Raw genomic sequence first — 14,238 nt, forward strand, 5'->3', positions numbered from 1 at the left:
CGCCTGAGGTCCCTTCGTGCTGTCCATATTCCGGGAGTCCTGAACCACGCAGCCGACGAGCTCTCGCGGTTTCAGCCTCTCCCGGGAGAATGGAGACTCCATCCCCGGACGGTTCAGCTGATTTGGGAACAGTTCGGCGACGCACAGGTAGACCTGTTTGCCTCCCACGACTCTTCCCACTGCAGCCTGTATTATTCCCTGACCGAGGGCACGCTCGGCACGGATGCACTGGCGCACAGCTGGCCGCGGGGCCTACGCAAATATGCGTTTCCCCCAGTGAGCCTACTCGCACAGCTTCTGTGCAAGATCAGGGAGGACAAGGAGCAGGTCCTTTTGGTCGCCCCGTACTGGCACGGCCGGACCTGGTTCCCCGAACTCATTCTCCTTGCGACAGCCCCTCCCTGGCCTATTCCTCTGAGACCGGACCTCCTCACTCAGAGACGGGGCACCCATTGGCACCCGCGTCCCGACCTTTGGAACCTCCACGTGTGGCTCCTAGACGGGACCCGGCAGGTTTGAGTGGCCTACCACCTACGGTGGTCGCCACCATCACTTCCGCTAGGGCAGAGTCCACTCGGCATGCCTATGCGTTGAAGTGGAACCTCTTCGTCACCTGGTGCTCTTCCCGCCAAGAAGACCCCTGGAAATGTCCGATCGGGTCCGTGCTTGAGTTTCTCCAAGAGGGGCTGGAGCGAAGGCTGTCTCCCTCCACCCTCAAGGTATATGTGGCCGCAATATCTGCCCACCACGATCTCTTGGAGAACAAAAAGGTAAGTCAGCACGACCTGGTCATCAGGTTCCTGAGGGGAGCTAGGAGACTGAATCCTCCTCGCTCTCCTCTCGTGCCCTCTTGGGACCTCGCAGTAGTACTAACTGCTCTGCAGAGACCTCCCTTTGAGCCTTTGCGGTCGGTCGATATTAAGTTTCTGTCTATGAAGACGGCTCTGCTGACCGCATTGGCCTCAGTCAAGAGGGTCGGGGACCTGCAGGCATTTTCGGTTGACGAAGCGTGCCTGGAGTTCGGGCCGGCTAACTCTCACGTGATCCTGAGACCCCGGCCTGGATATGTGCCCAAGGTTCCCACCACTCCGTTCAAGGACCAGGTGGTGAACCTGCAAGCGCTGCCTTTGGAGGAGGCAGACCCAGCCTTGGCATTGCTCTGTCCAGTACGCGCTCTCCGCGCCTACGTAGACATGACGCAGTGTTTCAGGACCTCAGACCAGCTCTTTGTCTGTTATGGTGGAGAGCGGAAGGGAAGTGCTCTCTCAAAGCAAAGGCTGTCTCACTGGATAGTGGACACCATTGCTTTGGCTTACCAGCAGCAAGGCCGACCATGTCCCCTTGGTGTGAGGGCACACTCCACCCGGAGTGTGGCTTCCTCTTGGGCTCTAGCGCATGGCGCCTCGCTAGCAGACATCTGCAGAGCTGCAGGCTGGGCGACACCCAACACATTCGCCAGATTCTACAATCTCCGAGTGGAGCCAGTGTCCGACTATGTACTCGCCCCCCCGAGGGGCCGGTGATGGACCAGGTTCAGGTGTCTTCGCTTGCTCGCCACTCCACTCCACGGACTGGATACGTGCGATATTTTCCTCAGGTGAGCTCCCCGAGAGCCCTGAGCTCCTCCAGCACTGTCGACGCCGACATCAGTTCAGTCTGCCCTCTCGAGCCCAGACCCTCATGTCCGGCCAGGTGCCCCATGTGCATGGTTCCCTCCGGCGACCCCCACATGTGTATTTCACCGTAAGTCTCCGCAGTGAGCGGGTTTCTTCCCTTGGCGTGTCCCCGCCACCCCTAGGGTTAAAAATCCACCTTCGGCTGGTACCCTAGAGATCTTCCATATGCAGCCCTCTCCGGGTCATATGTGTCTCTTAAGTCCTCCCCACGGGTAGGCATCTTGGCATTCCCTCACTGGGATATGCTTCCCAGTGTACCTTGGTAATCCTGTGTTAAGTGGGAGTCCTTCGTCCGTACTAGTCTTACGACAGGGAACTCACACTTACGCAGGGCGCTGGAAGACGGCTGAGTGGCGGGATTATATTGGGACCCCCATTCGTTAGTCACTAACGTTACGTCGTAGTGACTGAACGAAAGGGAACGTCTCGGTTACGGATGTAACCCTCGTTCCCTGAGGAGGGAACGGAGACGTAACGTCCCCTTGCCACATCAGCTGTGTTGCCTGGAACGCAGGAGTTCAGTCTTGGCTCCTCAAGCAGGTAACATAATGCGATATTGCCTCGTACTTCCTTATATACTCACGCAGTGAGGCGGAGCTACGTATGCAAATTCCGCATGCCCCATGGCATTGGCACGCCATTGGGCGTTTTCTCAAAACTCGAAGTTGATAGGCTTCTAAGCGAAACCCCCATTCGTTAGTCACTAACGTTACGTCTCCGTTCCCTCCTCAGGGAACGAGGGTTACATCCGTAACCGAGACGTTTTTTATAGTATGGATCATGGAGGAGAGTTCAGGATTACAGCAGGACTTCACAAATGTACGTCTACACACACACACACACACACACACACACACACACACACACACACACACACACACACACACACACACACACACATATATATATATATATATATATATATATATATATATATATATATATATATATATATATTAGTCACTGACCTCTCTGTTTTAAATAATCAAGTTATCCAGCCACCAAACACTTCCACAGTAAACTCTACAAAGAAAAAGTTTATGAAGTTTAATCATGAAAAGTGTAAAACTACAAAGAAAAGAAAATACACAAGCATGAATTTCACAAAATAGATAAATCATCAGATAAATGAGCATTCTCAAACACACAAGACAAAGAACAACCAACAATACAGTTGTATATCAATAGCATAGATGAATACTTTGCAGAAGTAGACTTGAGTAGAAAAATGATAACAAACATGCTGAAATGAATGCTACATTACAAAAGTTAGCAACACACTCAATTATGACACAACACAGCAATAAAGGACGAGATGAAGCTGCATGTTTGCAACCACATGGATCACCTAACACAATCAAAGTACTGAATAAATGTGGCCTACTTCCTCTTAAAACAGGTAACTAAAGAACACATATGAGTATCAAAATAAAAGTCCAGAATATATATATATATATATATATATATATATATATATATATATATATATATATATATATATATATATATATATATATATATATATATATACACACAGTGCCTTGCCAAGGTATTCATACCCATTGACCTTTTCCACATTTTGACATGTTACAACCACAAACAAAAATGCATTTCATTGGGATTTTATGTAATGGACAAACACAACGTGGCACATAATTGTGAAGTGGAAGGAAAATGATAAATGGTGTCCAAACATTTTTTACAAATAAATATCATAAAAGTGTGGAGTGCATTTAAATTCAGCCCCCTTTACTCTGATACCCCTAACTAAAATCCAGTGGAACTATTTGCCTTCAGAAGTCACCTAATTAGTAAATAGAGTCCACCTGTGTGTAATTTAATCACAGTATAAATACAGCTGTTCTGTGAAGCCTTCAGAGGTTTGTTGGAGAACATTAGTGAGCAAACAGCATCATGAAGACCAAAGAACACACCAGATAGGTCAGGGATAAAGTTGTGGAGAAGTTTAAAGCAGGGTTAGGTTATAAATCAATATCCCAAGCTTTGAACATCTCACGGAGCACTGTACAATCCATCATCCGAAACTGGAAAGAGTATGGCACAACTGCAAACCTACCTAGACATGGCCGTCCACCTAAGCTGAAAGGGGCAAGGAGAGCATTAATCAGAGAAGCAGTCAAGAGGCCCATGGTAACTCTGGAGGAGCTGCAGAGATACACAGCTCAGGTGGGAGAATCTGTCCACAGGACAACTATTAGTCGTGCACTTCACAAATCTGGCCTTTATGGAAGAGTGGCAAGAAGAAAGCCATAAGAAGACCCGTTTGCAGTTTACGACAAGCCATGTGGGGGACACAGCAAACGTGGAAGAAGGTGCTCTGGTCAAATGAGACCAAAACTTAACTTTTTGGCCTAAATACCAAACGCTATGTGTGGAGGAAACCTAACACTGCACATCACTCTGAACACACCATCCCCACCGTGAAACGTGGTGGCAGCATCATGTTGTGGGGATGCTTTTCTTCAGCAGGGACAGGGAAGCTGGTCAGAGTTGATGGAGAGATGGATGTAGCCAAATACAGGGCAATCTTAGATGAAAACCTGTTAGAGTCTGCAAAGGACTTGAGACTGGGGCGGAAGTTTACCTTCCAGCAGGACAACGACCCTAAACATACAGCCAGAGCTACAATGGAATGGTTAGATTCACTCTCAAAAAACCAACTCAAAAAATTCACTAAGATATAATACACTTTATTAGCTGTAATTGCAGCAAACAGTGGTTCTACAAAGTATTGATTTAGGGGGGTGAATACAAATGCACCCCACACTTTTCAGATATTTATTTGTAAAAATGTTTGGGAACCATTTATCATTTTCCTTCCGCTTCACAATTATGTGCCACTTGTGTTGGTCTATCACATAAAATCCCAATAAAATACATTTTTGTTTGTGGTTATAACGTGTCAAAAAAATGCATTAACGGATGCAATTAACTCTTTCCCCGCCAGCGTTTTAAAAAAAAGTTGCCAGCCACCGCCAGAGTTTTTAATCATTTTCCCAAAAATTGTATGGCCCATAGAATATTTTGTTGTATGAATATCTGAGCATGGAATGGTTGTTTTTTTTATCAACACTTGAATATGGGTAAGTTTCATAAAAAAGGCAACATTTTGAACAAAAAGCTGAGAAAATCCCATGTTTGTCAAAGACAAAATCCAGATCAGATTCAGAGTGATGATCAAACACAGATAGAGTAGATAGAGTCCTTCAACACCCCTACCACTTGCACAGTCCTATCGCTTGTTCTGGGTCCACATTTCATTCAGTAACATTAAGTAGTTTTGATTTATATTATGTTGGTTCAACTGCGGAAAGAAAGTACACACCGTTTTTCAAGTTCAAGTCCATCAATGTTAATCTGTTAACTCTCCTAACTGCTAAATCGGACAAAACAGCGGAAACTCACAAGCTAAATCCACATCCGACCCACTTTTTGTGGATGACTCCAAAAACAAAAATTAATTCTCATTCAATCTGTCATCCCGGCGGACAATTTCTCCTGCCACTCATTTCGTATAGGGGCAGCAACCACAGCAGCCCCAAAAGGTCTCTCCCAACAGTAAATTCAAGCACTTGGTCGATGGTCATCCAAAGTTTTAAGAGCTATATCAGGTCCAACCAGTTTTATTTTAGGAAAGCTCAATAAACCCTCTTAATAGTAATTTTGGAATTTTGAAATTTTGGAACAGGAATTTTTTGGCCGGTGTGGCTTGCTTATCCAATACTGTGAGCTGCAGGCTCCCTTTCAATAATGCTTAGGCCTTTCAGTACACCCTTGCCTCCCACCCACCTACTGTCAGCAGAGCTTGCCCATCTGATGCCATGAGCTGCAGGCTTCCGTTGGATGCTGTGTGAGGCCGCCCTGCCGGGCAGTTCATTTTCCCGTTTCGACTGTCTGACAGGGCTCGCCCGTCCAATGCTGTGAACTACAGGCTCCAGTTGGATGATGCATGGGCCCTGTCATTCAGGTGGTTAAAATCTTGTGCATCCATCCGGCCACTGGTTGGGCTCACCCATCCAATGCTGCGAGCCCAGGCGACCAGGCTCCTCCCTTCAAACATTATTTTTGCCAAATTTGTTGCACACATGTTTGAGGGTTAGTCAATAAATTCCTGGCTGTTGTCCCAAGTTCATTGGGTTTTTTGGGGAGTACTCTGGATTCAGACCTTTTTCCGAGCTCCGAGCCTCAAGCCGTCCCGCAGACAGTATGCCAAATATATATACTCTTTTCTATCTAGCGTGAACATTTATTAACGGAGTTCGGGAGGAGCACGTTCAAATGATCTACCCAATCAATGCTCACCTGACAATATTTTCTGTAAACTTCAGTTTTGCAATTCAGTAATTGTGTGGTTTTAACAAATTACATTTACAAATCAGCAAAAATCTTTTTTACAGTCTCAGATTTAAAAGATCGGACAGATTCATAATTTCTGATATGTTTTCTCTCCATCAGATTCCCATCAACCTCCTGTGCTGGATCCAAACACAGGACATACACGCCTCCGTCTGTCTGAGGGGAACAGAGAGATTACATTCACGGTCATAATGGAGTCGTATCCTGATCATCCAGACAGATTTGGTTATTTTCATCAGGTGTTGTGTAGGGAGAGTGTGAGTGGACGCTCTTACTGGGAGATTGAGTGGAGTGGTGATGTGTATATAGCAGTGTCATATAAGAGCATCTGCAGGAAGGGACAGGGTATTGAGTGTGAGTTTGGACGTAATGATCAATCCTGGAGTTTGTCCTGCTCTCCTGAGACGTACGCATTCAGACACAATGACATATGGATTGATTTCCTTGTAAAGCCCATCAGCAGTAGAGTAGGAATGGATGGTAATATCTATAGAGTAGGAGTGTATGTGGATCCCAGTGCAGGAACTCTGTCCTTCTACAGCGTCTCTGGAGACACAATGAGCCTCATCCACACAGTCCAGACCACATTCACTCAGCCGCTCTATCCTGGGTTTAGGGTTCATCATGAATCATCAGTGAAACTGTGTTGATGAATCAGAATAGATGCTAAAAAGATTCTACCCATAATGCTTTGAGCTCATGATAAAATCAGTAACAAGTCAAGTCAACTTTATTTATATAGCGCTTTTTACAGATTGTTTTAAAGCAGCTTCACAGTGTTAAACAGGAAAATAATGCAACATAATTTGATTCGGCTGTACAGCCGCTCTGGAGAAAATTGTATATTATTATACAGTGACAATGCAGGCAGATCAGTAATTTAGTTGAGGTGTTTAATTTAGTTTAGTAATTCAATTTATTTGGATTTTTAGTTGAAAATTTAGTGTCCCCAACTGAGCACGCCAAGCCAAAGGCGAACGTGGCAAGGACACCAAAACTCCATCAGGGCATAATGGAGAAAAATAAACTTTGGGAGAAACCAGGCTCAGTCGGAGTGCCAGTTCTCCTCTTGCCAATTAACAAATAGCGTATGATTATTATTCTGGCAACTTTACAGGTCAGAGGTCATAATAAATCGAAATATTCTAACGATTGGAGGCAACACGCTGGAGACGGGTTTATTGAGGATGACGTGTCGATTAAACAATTATTAAATAGAATATTCGAAGATCAGAGTCATCACGCCGGAGAGGGGTTTATTGAGGATGCCGGGTCGATGAGGCAATTTCAGGGGGAGTCTAATTGACACAGTCTCTGCAGACACTTCAGGGTCATGCGTTGGTCATGACTGGAGCAGGTCCACCATCTGATCTGGATACGGCCCGGATCCGGATGACTGCAGTAAACCTCGGTATAAAACAGAGAGACTAACATTAGAGTAGATGCCATACTTTTTATGATGTAACAAGTACATTAGGTATTAAGGGAAGTGTTCCCGGTTCCGGCTGACCTAGTTAATGCAGCCTAACAATCATTTAACTGAAAAAAAGTGTTTTATGTGTATGCCATAGTGAAGAGATGTGTTTTTAGTCTAGATTTAAACTGACAGAGTGGGTCTGCTTCCCGAAAAATCCAGAGTTTAGGAGCTAAATAGGAAAAGGATCGACCGCCTGCAGTTGATTTCGATATTCTCTGTATTATCAACTGGCCAGAGTTTTGAGACTGCAGTAGACGTGATGGAGTATGATGTGTTAAGAGCTCACTCAAGTACTGGAGCTAAACCATTTAGTGCTTTGTAAATAATAAGCAAGATTGTAAAATGTATGCAATGTTTAATAGGGAGTCAGTGCAGTGTTGACCGAACCGGCTAATACGGTCACACTTCCTGGTTCTAGTAAGAACTGGAGCTACTGCGTTTTGGACCAGCTGGAGTTTGTTTATTAAGCGAGCAAGGCAACCACCCAGTAGAGCATTACAATAATCTAGCCTTGAGGTCATGAACGCATGAACTAGCTGTTCAGCATTGAGATCTCAATTTTCATCTCACTTTTGCATTGAGAGCATGTGTCGTAATTTAGGTATATTTTTAAGATGGTAGAATGCAGTTTTACAGATGCTAGAAAAGTGGCTTTCAAATGAGAGATTGAGGACTTTACGACGAGGACTTGACAGAGCAGCCATTAAGTGTTAGACAGTATTCTAGGTTATTAGTTGTGGAGCTTTTTTGTCCAATAATAAAAAATTAAGTTGCAGGAAATGACAGGGACGTTATATAGAGTCTTACTAACTCTTCATTACATTAATACTACAGCTGAACTTCTGTCACTGAAATAACATAATTAATGTGTAATAAATCCTCATATAGACAGTAAGAACAGGGTGGGTTTTTTTTCTCAGCCTTTTTATTGAGTTGTCTCATCAATCATTTATTACTTTCATAGTTAACTTTCAGTTGAAAATTACCTTCCACAACCATGATTCACTAAGAAAATGTAATTATCATAATTCTTGAGATTTTTCTCTATTGTTTGTGCACAAATAATAAAACACAATGACAAGTGAACTTGAGATCAGATTTTTTATTTATTTATTTAACCTTTATTTATCCAGGTAAACTGTTTGAGAACCACTTCTCATTTACAAACATGACCTGGCCTCACCAAATTCATGACCAAATTCCTCACAAGACCCAAATGACCTTCAGGAGACTTTCTGACATTATAAAACAGGACATACTCGGTTATGTATGTTACCCTCGTTCCCGGGGTCAGCTGTGCGCCAGTGCATCCGTGCCGAGGGTGCCCCCAGTCAGGGAATAATACAACTGGTAATGGGTCGAGTCCGGAGAGAGGCGAACAGGTCTACCTGCGTGTCTCCGAAAAGGTCCCAGCTGGGCAGTCCGGGGGTTTTGACTGACGAGAGAGCTCATCGGCTGTCTGGTTCAGCACACCAGGGATGTGAATGGCCTGAAGCGACCTCAGATGCTTCTGACTCCACAGGAGGAGATGGCAGGCGAGTTGCATCATGCGACGGGAGCGTAGACCACCCTGATGGTTTATGTACGCAACGGCCGCAGTGCTGTCCATACAGACCAGTACGTGCTTGCTCTGAAGTGGCTTTTTGAGGCGGCTTAGGGCAAGACGTACTGCTAGCAGCTCCAGGCAATTCATATGCCAATGCAGCTGGGGCCCCGTCCACAGACCCGAGACTGCATGCCCATTGTACTTGGCCCCCCAGCCGGTGGATGAGGCATCCTTGAAGACCACAGCATGCCTGGACACTTGTTCTACGGGCAGTCCCGCCCATAGAAACGAAGGGTCTGACCATGGGCTGAAGGTTTGGCGACAGTATGGGGTAACTGGGACCCGATACCTGCCGCTCTGCCACGCCCATCTCGGGACTCGTCGTGTAGCCAGTGCTGAAGCGGTCTCATATGAAGCAATCTGAGCGGCGTTACCACGGCTGCAGATGCCATATGCCCCAGGAGTCTCTGAAAATATTTCAGTTGGACTACCATCCTGACTTTGAACATATTCCAGCAGTTCAACACTGACCAGTCTCGCTCCTCTGTGAGGTATGCAGTCTGGTTGACAGAGTCCAACTCCATGCCTATAAAGCTAAGTAGTTTCTTAAATTTGATCATTCCTCTGGTTATGTTGTCTTAGTAATGTCAAGTTGTCATCACAAAGACACTGACAGGTTATGATGTATTGGTTTATGTCAAGTTGTCATAACAAAGACATCTCAAATAATGTCATTTTTGCATTAAAAATGACACAATTGAGCGAATGACACTTAATGACAGTTGTCATAAACATGCATACAAACTTCTTCATATTCATGACATGTGTCATGTCATGATTATGAAGATGTCATGTCTTATGCACACCCCTTCAAGTAAAGTGTTACCTAATTTTTACCTTAAAGGGACAAATAAATTATAAAGTAAAGTATAATTAAGGTCGTGGCCACTTTGAGTGACAGATGGATTGCTGTTTGTCTGCTCTTAACCATCACCTTAGCTCCGCCCACCTCCCACCTCTTTGCCCGATGTCAGTTATCCGGGAGTGAAGTGCGGTGACGTGCTGCCAAGATGGCAACGGCTGACTTTGAGGCTTCAGAACTGCTCTTCAGAACCCTATGGTTGGCGTCACTGTAACTGTGTCCATATTTTTTTACAGTCTATGGATAAAACATAGACAAATACCAGGGGAATAAATCTCAAAGTTGTTGTGGTCACAACAAAAAGAAAAATTCTGTAGGACTAAATCAATCCATAATCTTAGCGGCTTAGCAACACTAAAAAACGTAAAATGTTTTATGCATTTTGCCTGTTCATTTGCATGATAATGGCGTTTTGGGTGTCTAAAACAAATACAGTGGTTTTACTTGTTTTCGCGGATCTGTGTGAATGGGGAACGTTTTGATAATGGTGTCACCTGTCTGTGGAAAACTCAAGGGAAACCGTATCCGTTTTAAGCATATCGTTGTCATGTAAACGTACCCTTAATCTATTAATCATCACACACTTTCATCTATGGTATTACTGTATATCAATACTTGAACTCACTGATTTAAATGAGGATGATTCACATACTCTCAAGACCATCACAACCAATAGAATTACAAAGAATTCTTCTTTATTTTTACATTTTTTGCACACACTCATCATCACTATTTTTCTGTATATGCAGAGATGTACATGCGCATAAAAGACTTTATTGTCAGGAAAAGATGCAGGTGAAATGTTTCAATAACCAAAAAAAAGTTTTTCTTCTTTTCTCCAAATTTGAACACAATTTAAAATGTGTAAGGCTCTCATGTTCAGACTGTTAATGTCTAATAGCTGTTTGACTGAAAGACTTTGACTGCTTTAGACAGAGATTGGCCGTCGTTCTTCAGTCTGACCGCTGAAATCAGCAGGAACGTGGACTAATCGGGTTTATTTATGTAAAAAATGTGTCCAAATGGAGTTACCTTTAGAATAACCTCTGACAGTAATAAATAAATGAATAACGGAATAACCCTGATCATTAAATTAGCTAAAAACATTCTAACAAACACAATATAGGCCAGACTGAAAGGTGGCATGTGAAGTGCATCGTGTTTTAATGCCATAAAACGAAAGCTAAAGTAACCAAGAATAAATTAACATCTCTGCAGATTCATATTTTCCCCATTCCTGTCCCCTCGTGAAATACAAAGATAAAGTTCTGATATCATTTAAGAGCAGATTCAAATCTTATTGGTTTCTCTACACTTCAAACCATTGCTTAAATAGTTTCACATCTAGTTTTCTTCAAAATGTACGCTACTAGTGAAATACTTTGGGATGGAAAAGAACTGAAAAGCTAGTCGATCCGTCAGGTCAGCCCGGTATTGCATGGCATATGCTCACTTTGATCAAGCGAGCCTCACTTGTAGGCCTTTCCTACATAGACAAGCATCATATGGTGTAAAATGTCTTCTGATGCTGTAAAGGAGCTAGGAATGTCCGTCATGGAACGCCGGAACACAGCATGCATGGCTTTTAACTGGGAATGTGCCATTCGAATTGCCTTTGGACCCACAAACGAAAGATGAATGGATGAACTTTGGGTTACGTTGCTCTCCTCGAGTCAAGCATGCATGCGATGGAACTGCTTCTTCTTTCTGAGGAGACTCGATCTGATGCAGCTCGCCACCGACTCCTGACATTCACGGCCAAAGGGGGAATTACTCGTCTAATGCCGGTAAGCTCATGCTTGGTCTTGACGCCCACGGCTCAGTCGGAGCATTTAGTGCCTGCTAGTTTTGAGCGAGGAAGAACAAATAGTGAAGGAATGCCAATGTCGATAAAACGTCCTCATCTTTTGGTGACTGAATAATTACATGGAGATGTTGCTGTACAGTTGTTCGATTTCCATCTTGAAATACTCCTTCAGCTCCGGTCTCTTGGCTTTTAAAGTGGGGGTCAGCAATCCGTTTTGTATGGAGAACATTTCTTTGTGAATGTGGATGTCTTTAACCTGAGAGGAGTCAAACAAAGGATCATGAAATGCATTTAAAAGAACTATGGTATAAAGAACTATCTGCTGAAGAAATTACATGCTTCACCATTAAATGAGCCTAAATATAAATGCTTTGGTCCCACTTTATATTGGGCGGCCTTAACTACTATGTACTTACGTCAAAAAAAGTACAATGTACTTATTATGTTCATATTGTATTGCTGTACACTTTTGCTGATATTGAGGTGGGATATGGGTAAAGTAAGGGACATGTGTGGTGGTGTGGGTAAGTTTAAGGGCAGAGTTAGGGACAGGTGTGGTGGTGTGGTGTGGGTAAGTTTAAGGGTAGAGTTAGGGACAGGTGTGGTGGTGTGGGTAAGTTTAAGGGTAGAGTTAGAGACAGGTGTGGTGGTGTGGGTAAGTTTAAGGGTAGAGTTAGAGACAAGTGTGGTGGTGTGGGTAAGTTTCAGGGTAGAGTTAGGGACAGGTGTGGTGGTGTGGGTAAGTTTAAGGGTAAAGTTAGGGACAGGTGTGGTGGTGTGGGTAAGTTTAAGGGTAGAGTTAGGGACAGTTGTGGTGGTATGGGTAAGTTTAAGGGTAGAGTTAGAGACAGGTGTGGTGGTGTGGTGTGGGTAAGTTTAAGGGTAGAGTTAGGGACAAGTGTGGTGGTGTGGGTAAGTTTAAGGGTAGAGTTAGGGACATGTGTGGTGGTGTGGGTTAGTTTAAGGGTAAAGTTAGGGACGGATGTGGCGGTGTGGGTTAGTTTATGGGAAAGTTAGGGACAGGTGTGGTGGTGTGGGTAAGTTTAAGGGTAAAGTTAGGGACAGGTGTGGTGGTGTGGGTAAGTTTAAGGGTAGAGTTAGGGACATGTGTGGTGGTATGGGTAAGTTTAAGGGTAGAGTTAGGGACAGGTGTGCTGGTGTGGGTGAGTTTAAGGGTAGAGTTAGGGACATGTGTGGTGGTATGGGTAAGTTTAAGGGTAGAGTTAGGGACAGGTGTGTTGGTGTGGGTGAGTTTAAGGGTAAAGTTAGGGACAGGTGTGGTGGTGTGGGTAAGGTTAAGGGTAAAGTTAGGGACATGTGTGGTGGTGTGGGTAAGTTTAAGGGTAAAGTTAGGGACAGGTGTGGTGGTGTGGGTAAGGTTAAGGGTAAAGTTAGGGACATGTGTGGTGGTGTGGGTGAGTTTAAGGGTAAAGTTAGGGACAGGTGTGGTGGTGTGGGTAAGTTTAAGGGTAAAGTTAGGGACAGGTGTGGTGGTGTGGGTAAGTTTAAGGGTAAAGTTAGGGACAGGTGTGGTGGTGTGGGTAAGTTTAAGGGTAAAGTTATGGACAGGTGTGGAGGTGTGGGTAAGTTTAAGGGTAAAGTTAGGGACAGGTGTGGTGGTATGGGTAAGTTTAAGGGTAAAGTTAGGGACAGGTGTGATGGTGTGGGTGAGTTTAAAGGTAAAGTTAGGGACAGGTGTGGTGGTGTGATTAAGTTAAGGGTAGAGTTATGGACAGGTGTGGTGGTGTGGGTAAGTTTAAGTGTAAAGTTAGGGACAGGTGTGGTGGTGTGGGTAAGTTTAAGGGTAAAGTTAGGGACAGGTGTGGTGGTGTGAGTAAGTTAAGGGTAGAGTTATGGACAGGTGTGGTGGTGTGGGTGAGTTTAAGGGTAAAGTTAGAGACAGGTGTGGTGGTGTGGGTAAGTTTAAGGGTAAAGTTAGGGACAGGTGTGGTGGTGGGGGTGAGTTTAAGGGTAGGGTTAGGGACAGGTGTGGTGGTGTGGGTGAGTTTAAGGGTAGAGTTAGGGACAGGTGTGGTGGTGTGGGTAAGTTTAAGGGTAAAGTTAGGGACAGGTGTGGTGGTGTGGGTGAGTTTAAGGGTAAAGTTAGGGACAGGTGTGGTGGTGTGGGTGAGTTTAAGGGTAAAGTTAGGGACAGGTGTGGTGGTGTGGGTAAGTTTAAGGGTAAAGTTAGGGACAGGTGTGGTGGTGTGGGTAAGTTTAAGGGTAAAGTTAGGGACAGGTGTGGAGGTGTGGGTAAGTTTAAGGGTAAAGTTAGGGACAGGTGTGGTGGTGTGGGTGAGTTTAAGGGTAAAGTTAGGGACAGGTGTGGTGGTGTGGGTAAGTTTAAGGGTAAAGTTAGGGACAGGTGTGGTGGTGTGGGTAAGTTTAAGGGTAAAGTTAGGGACAGGTGTGGAGGTGTGGGTAAGTTTAAGG

The 14,238-nt window shown here is 44.5% G+C and overlaps 2 protein-coding genes across 5 annotated transcripts in view; one reads left to right on the forward strand and one right to left on the reverse strand.

Annotated features, from left to right (window-relative positions):
- Nucleotides 1-8,614, forward strand: part of LOC307136873 (NACHT, LRR and PYD domains-containing protein 12-like) — a 44,939-nt gene extending 36,325 nt beyond the window's left edge. The window contains exons 11-12 of the mRNA XM_079834195.1: nt 2,449-2,495; nt 6,153-8,614. Of these exons, the coding sequence (XP_079690321.1) occupies nt 2,449-2,495; nt 6,153-6,703 (598 nt within the window). The 3' untranslated portion in view covers nt 6,704-8,614. The remainder of the gene's footprint in view (nt 1-2,448; nt 2,496-6,152) is intronic.
- A 2,058-nt stretch (nt 8,615-10,672) lies between these two features.
- acsl6 (acyl-CoA synthetase long chain family member 6) overlaps nt 10,673-14,238 on the reverse strand; it is a 53,227-nt gene continuing 49,661 nt past the window's right edge. For 2 of the 4 annotated variants that reach the window (XM_079834210.1, XM_079834208.1), the window contains exons 20-21: nt 11,925-12,061; nt 10,673-11,837 (exon numbers count right to left, since the gene is read on the reverse strand). In XM_079834210.1, coding sequence (XP_079690336.1) covers nt 11,831-11,837; nt 11,925-12,061 — 144 coding nt within the window. In that variant the 3' untranslated portion in view covers nt 10,673-11,830. Of the gene's footprint in view, nt 12,062-14,238 lie in introns of all 4 variants that reach the window. The other 2 variants (XM_079834207.1, XM_079834209.1) reach the window with 2 other exon arrangements.

Source organism: Gobio gobio (assembly GCF_949357685.1).
Source record: "Gobio gobio genome assembly, chromosome: 14".
Classification (NCBI taxonomy): Eukaryota; Metazoa; Chordata; class Actinopteri; order Cypriniformes; family Gobionidae; genus Gobio; species Gobio gobio.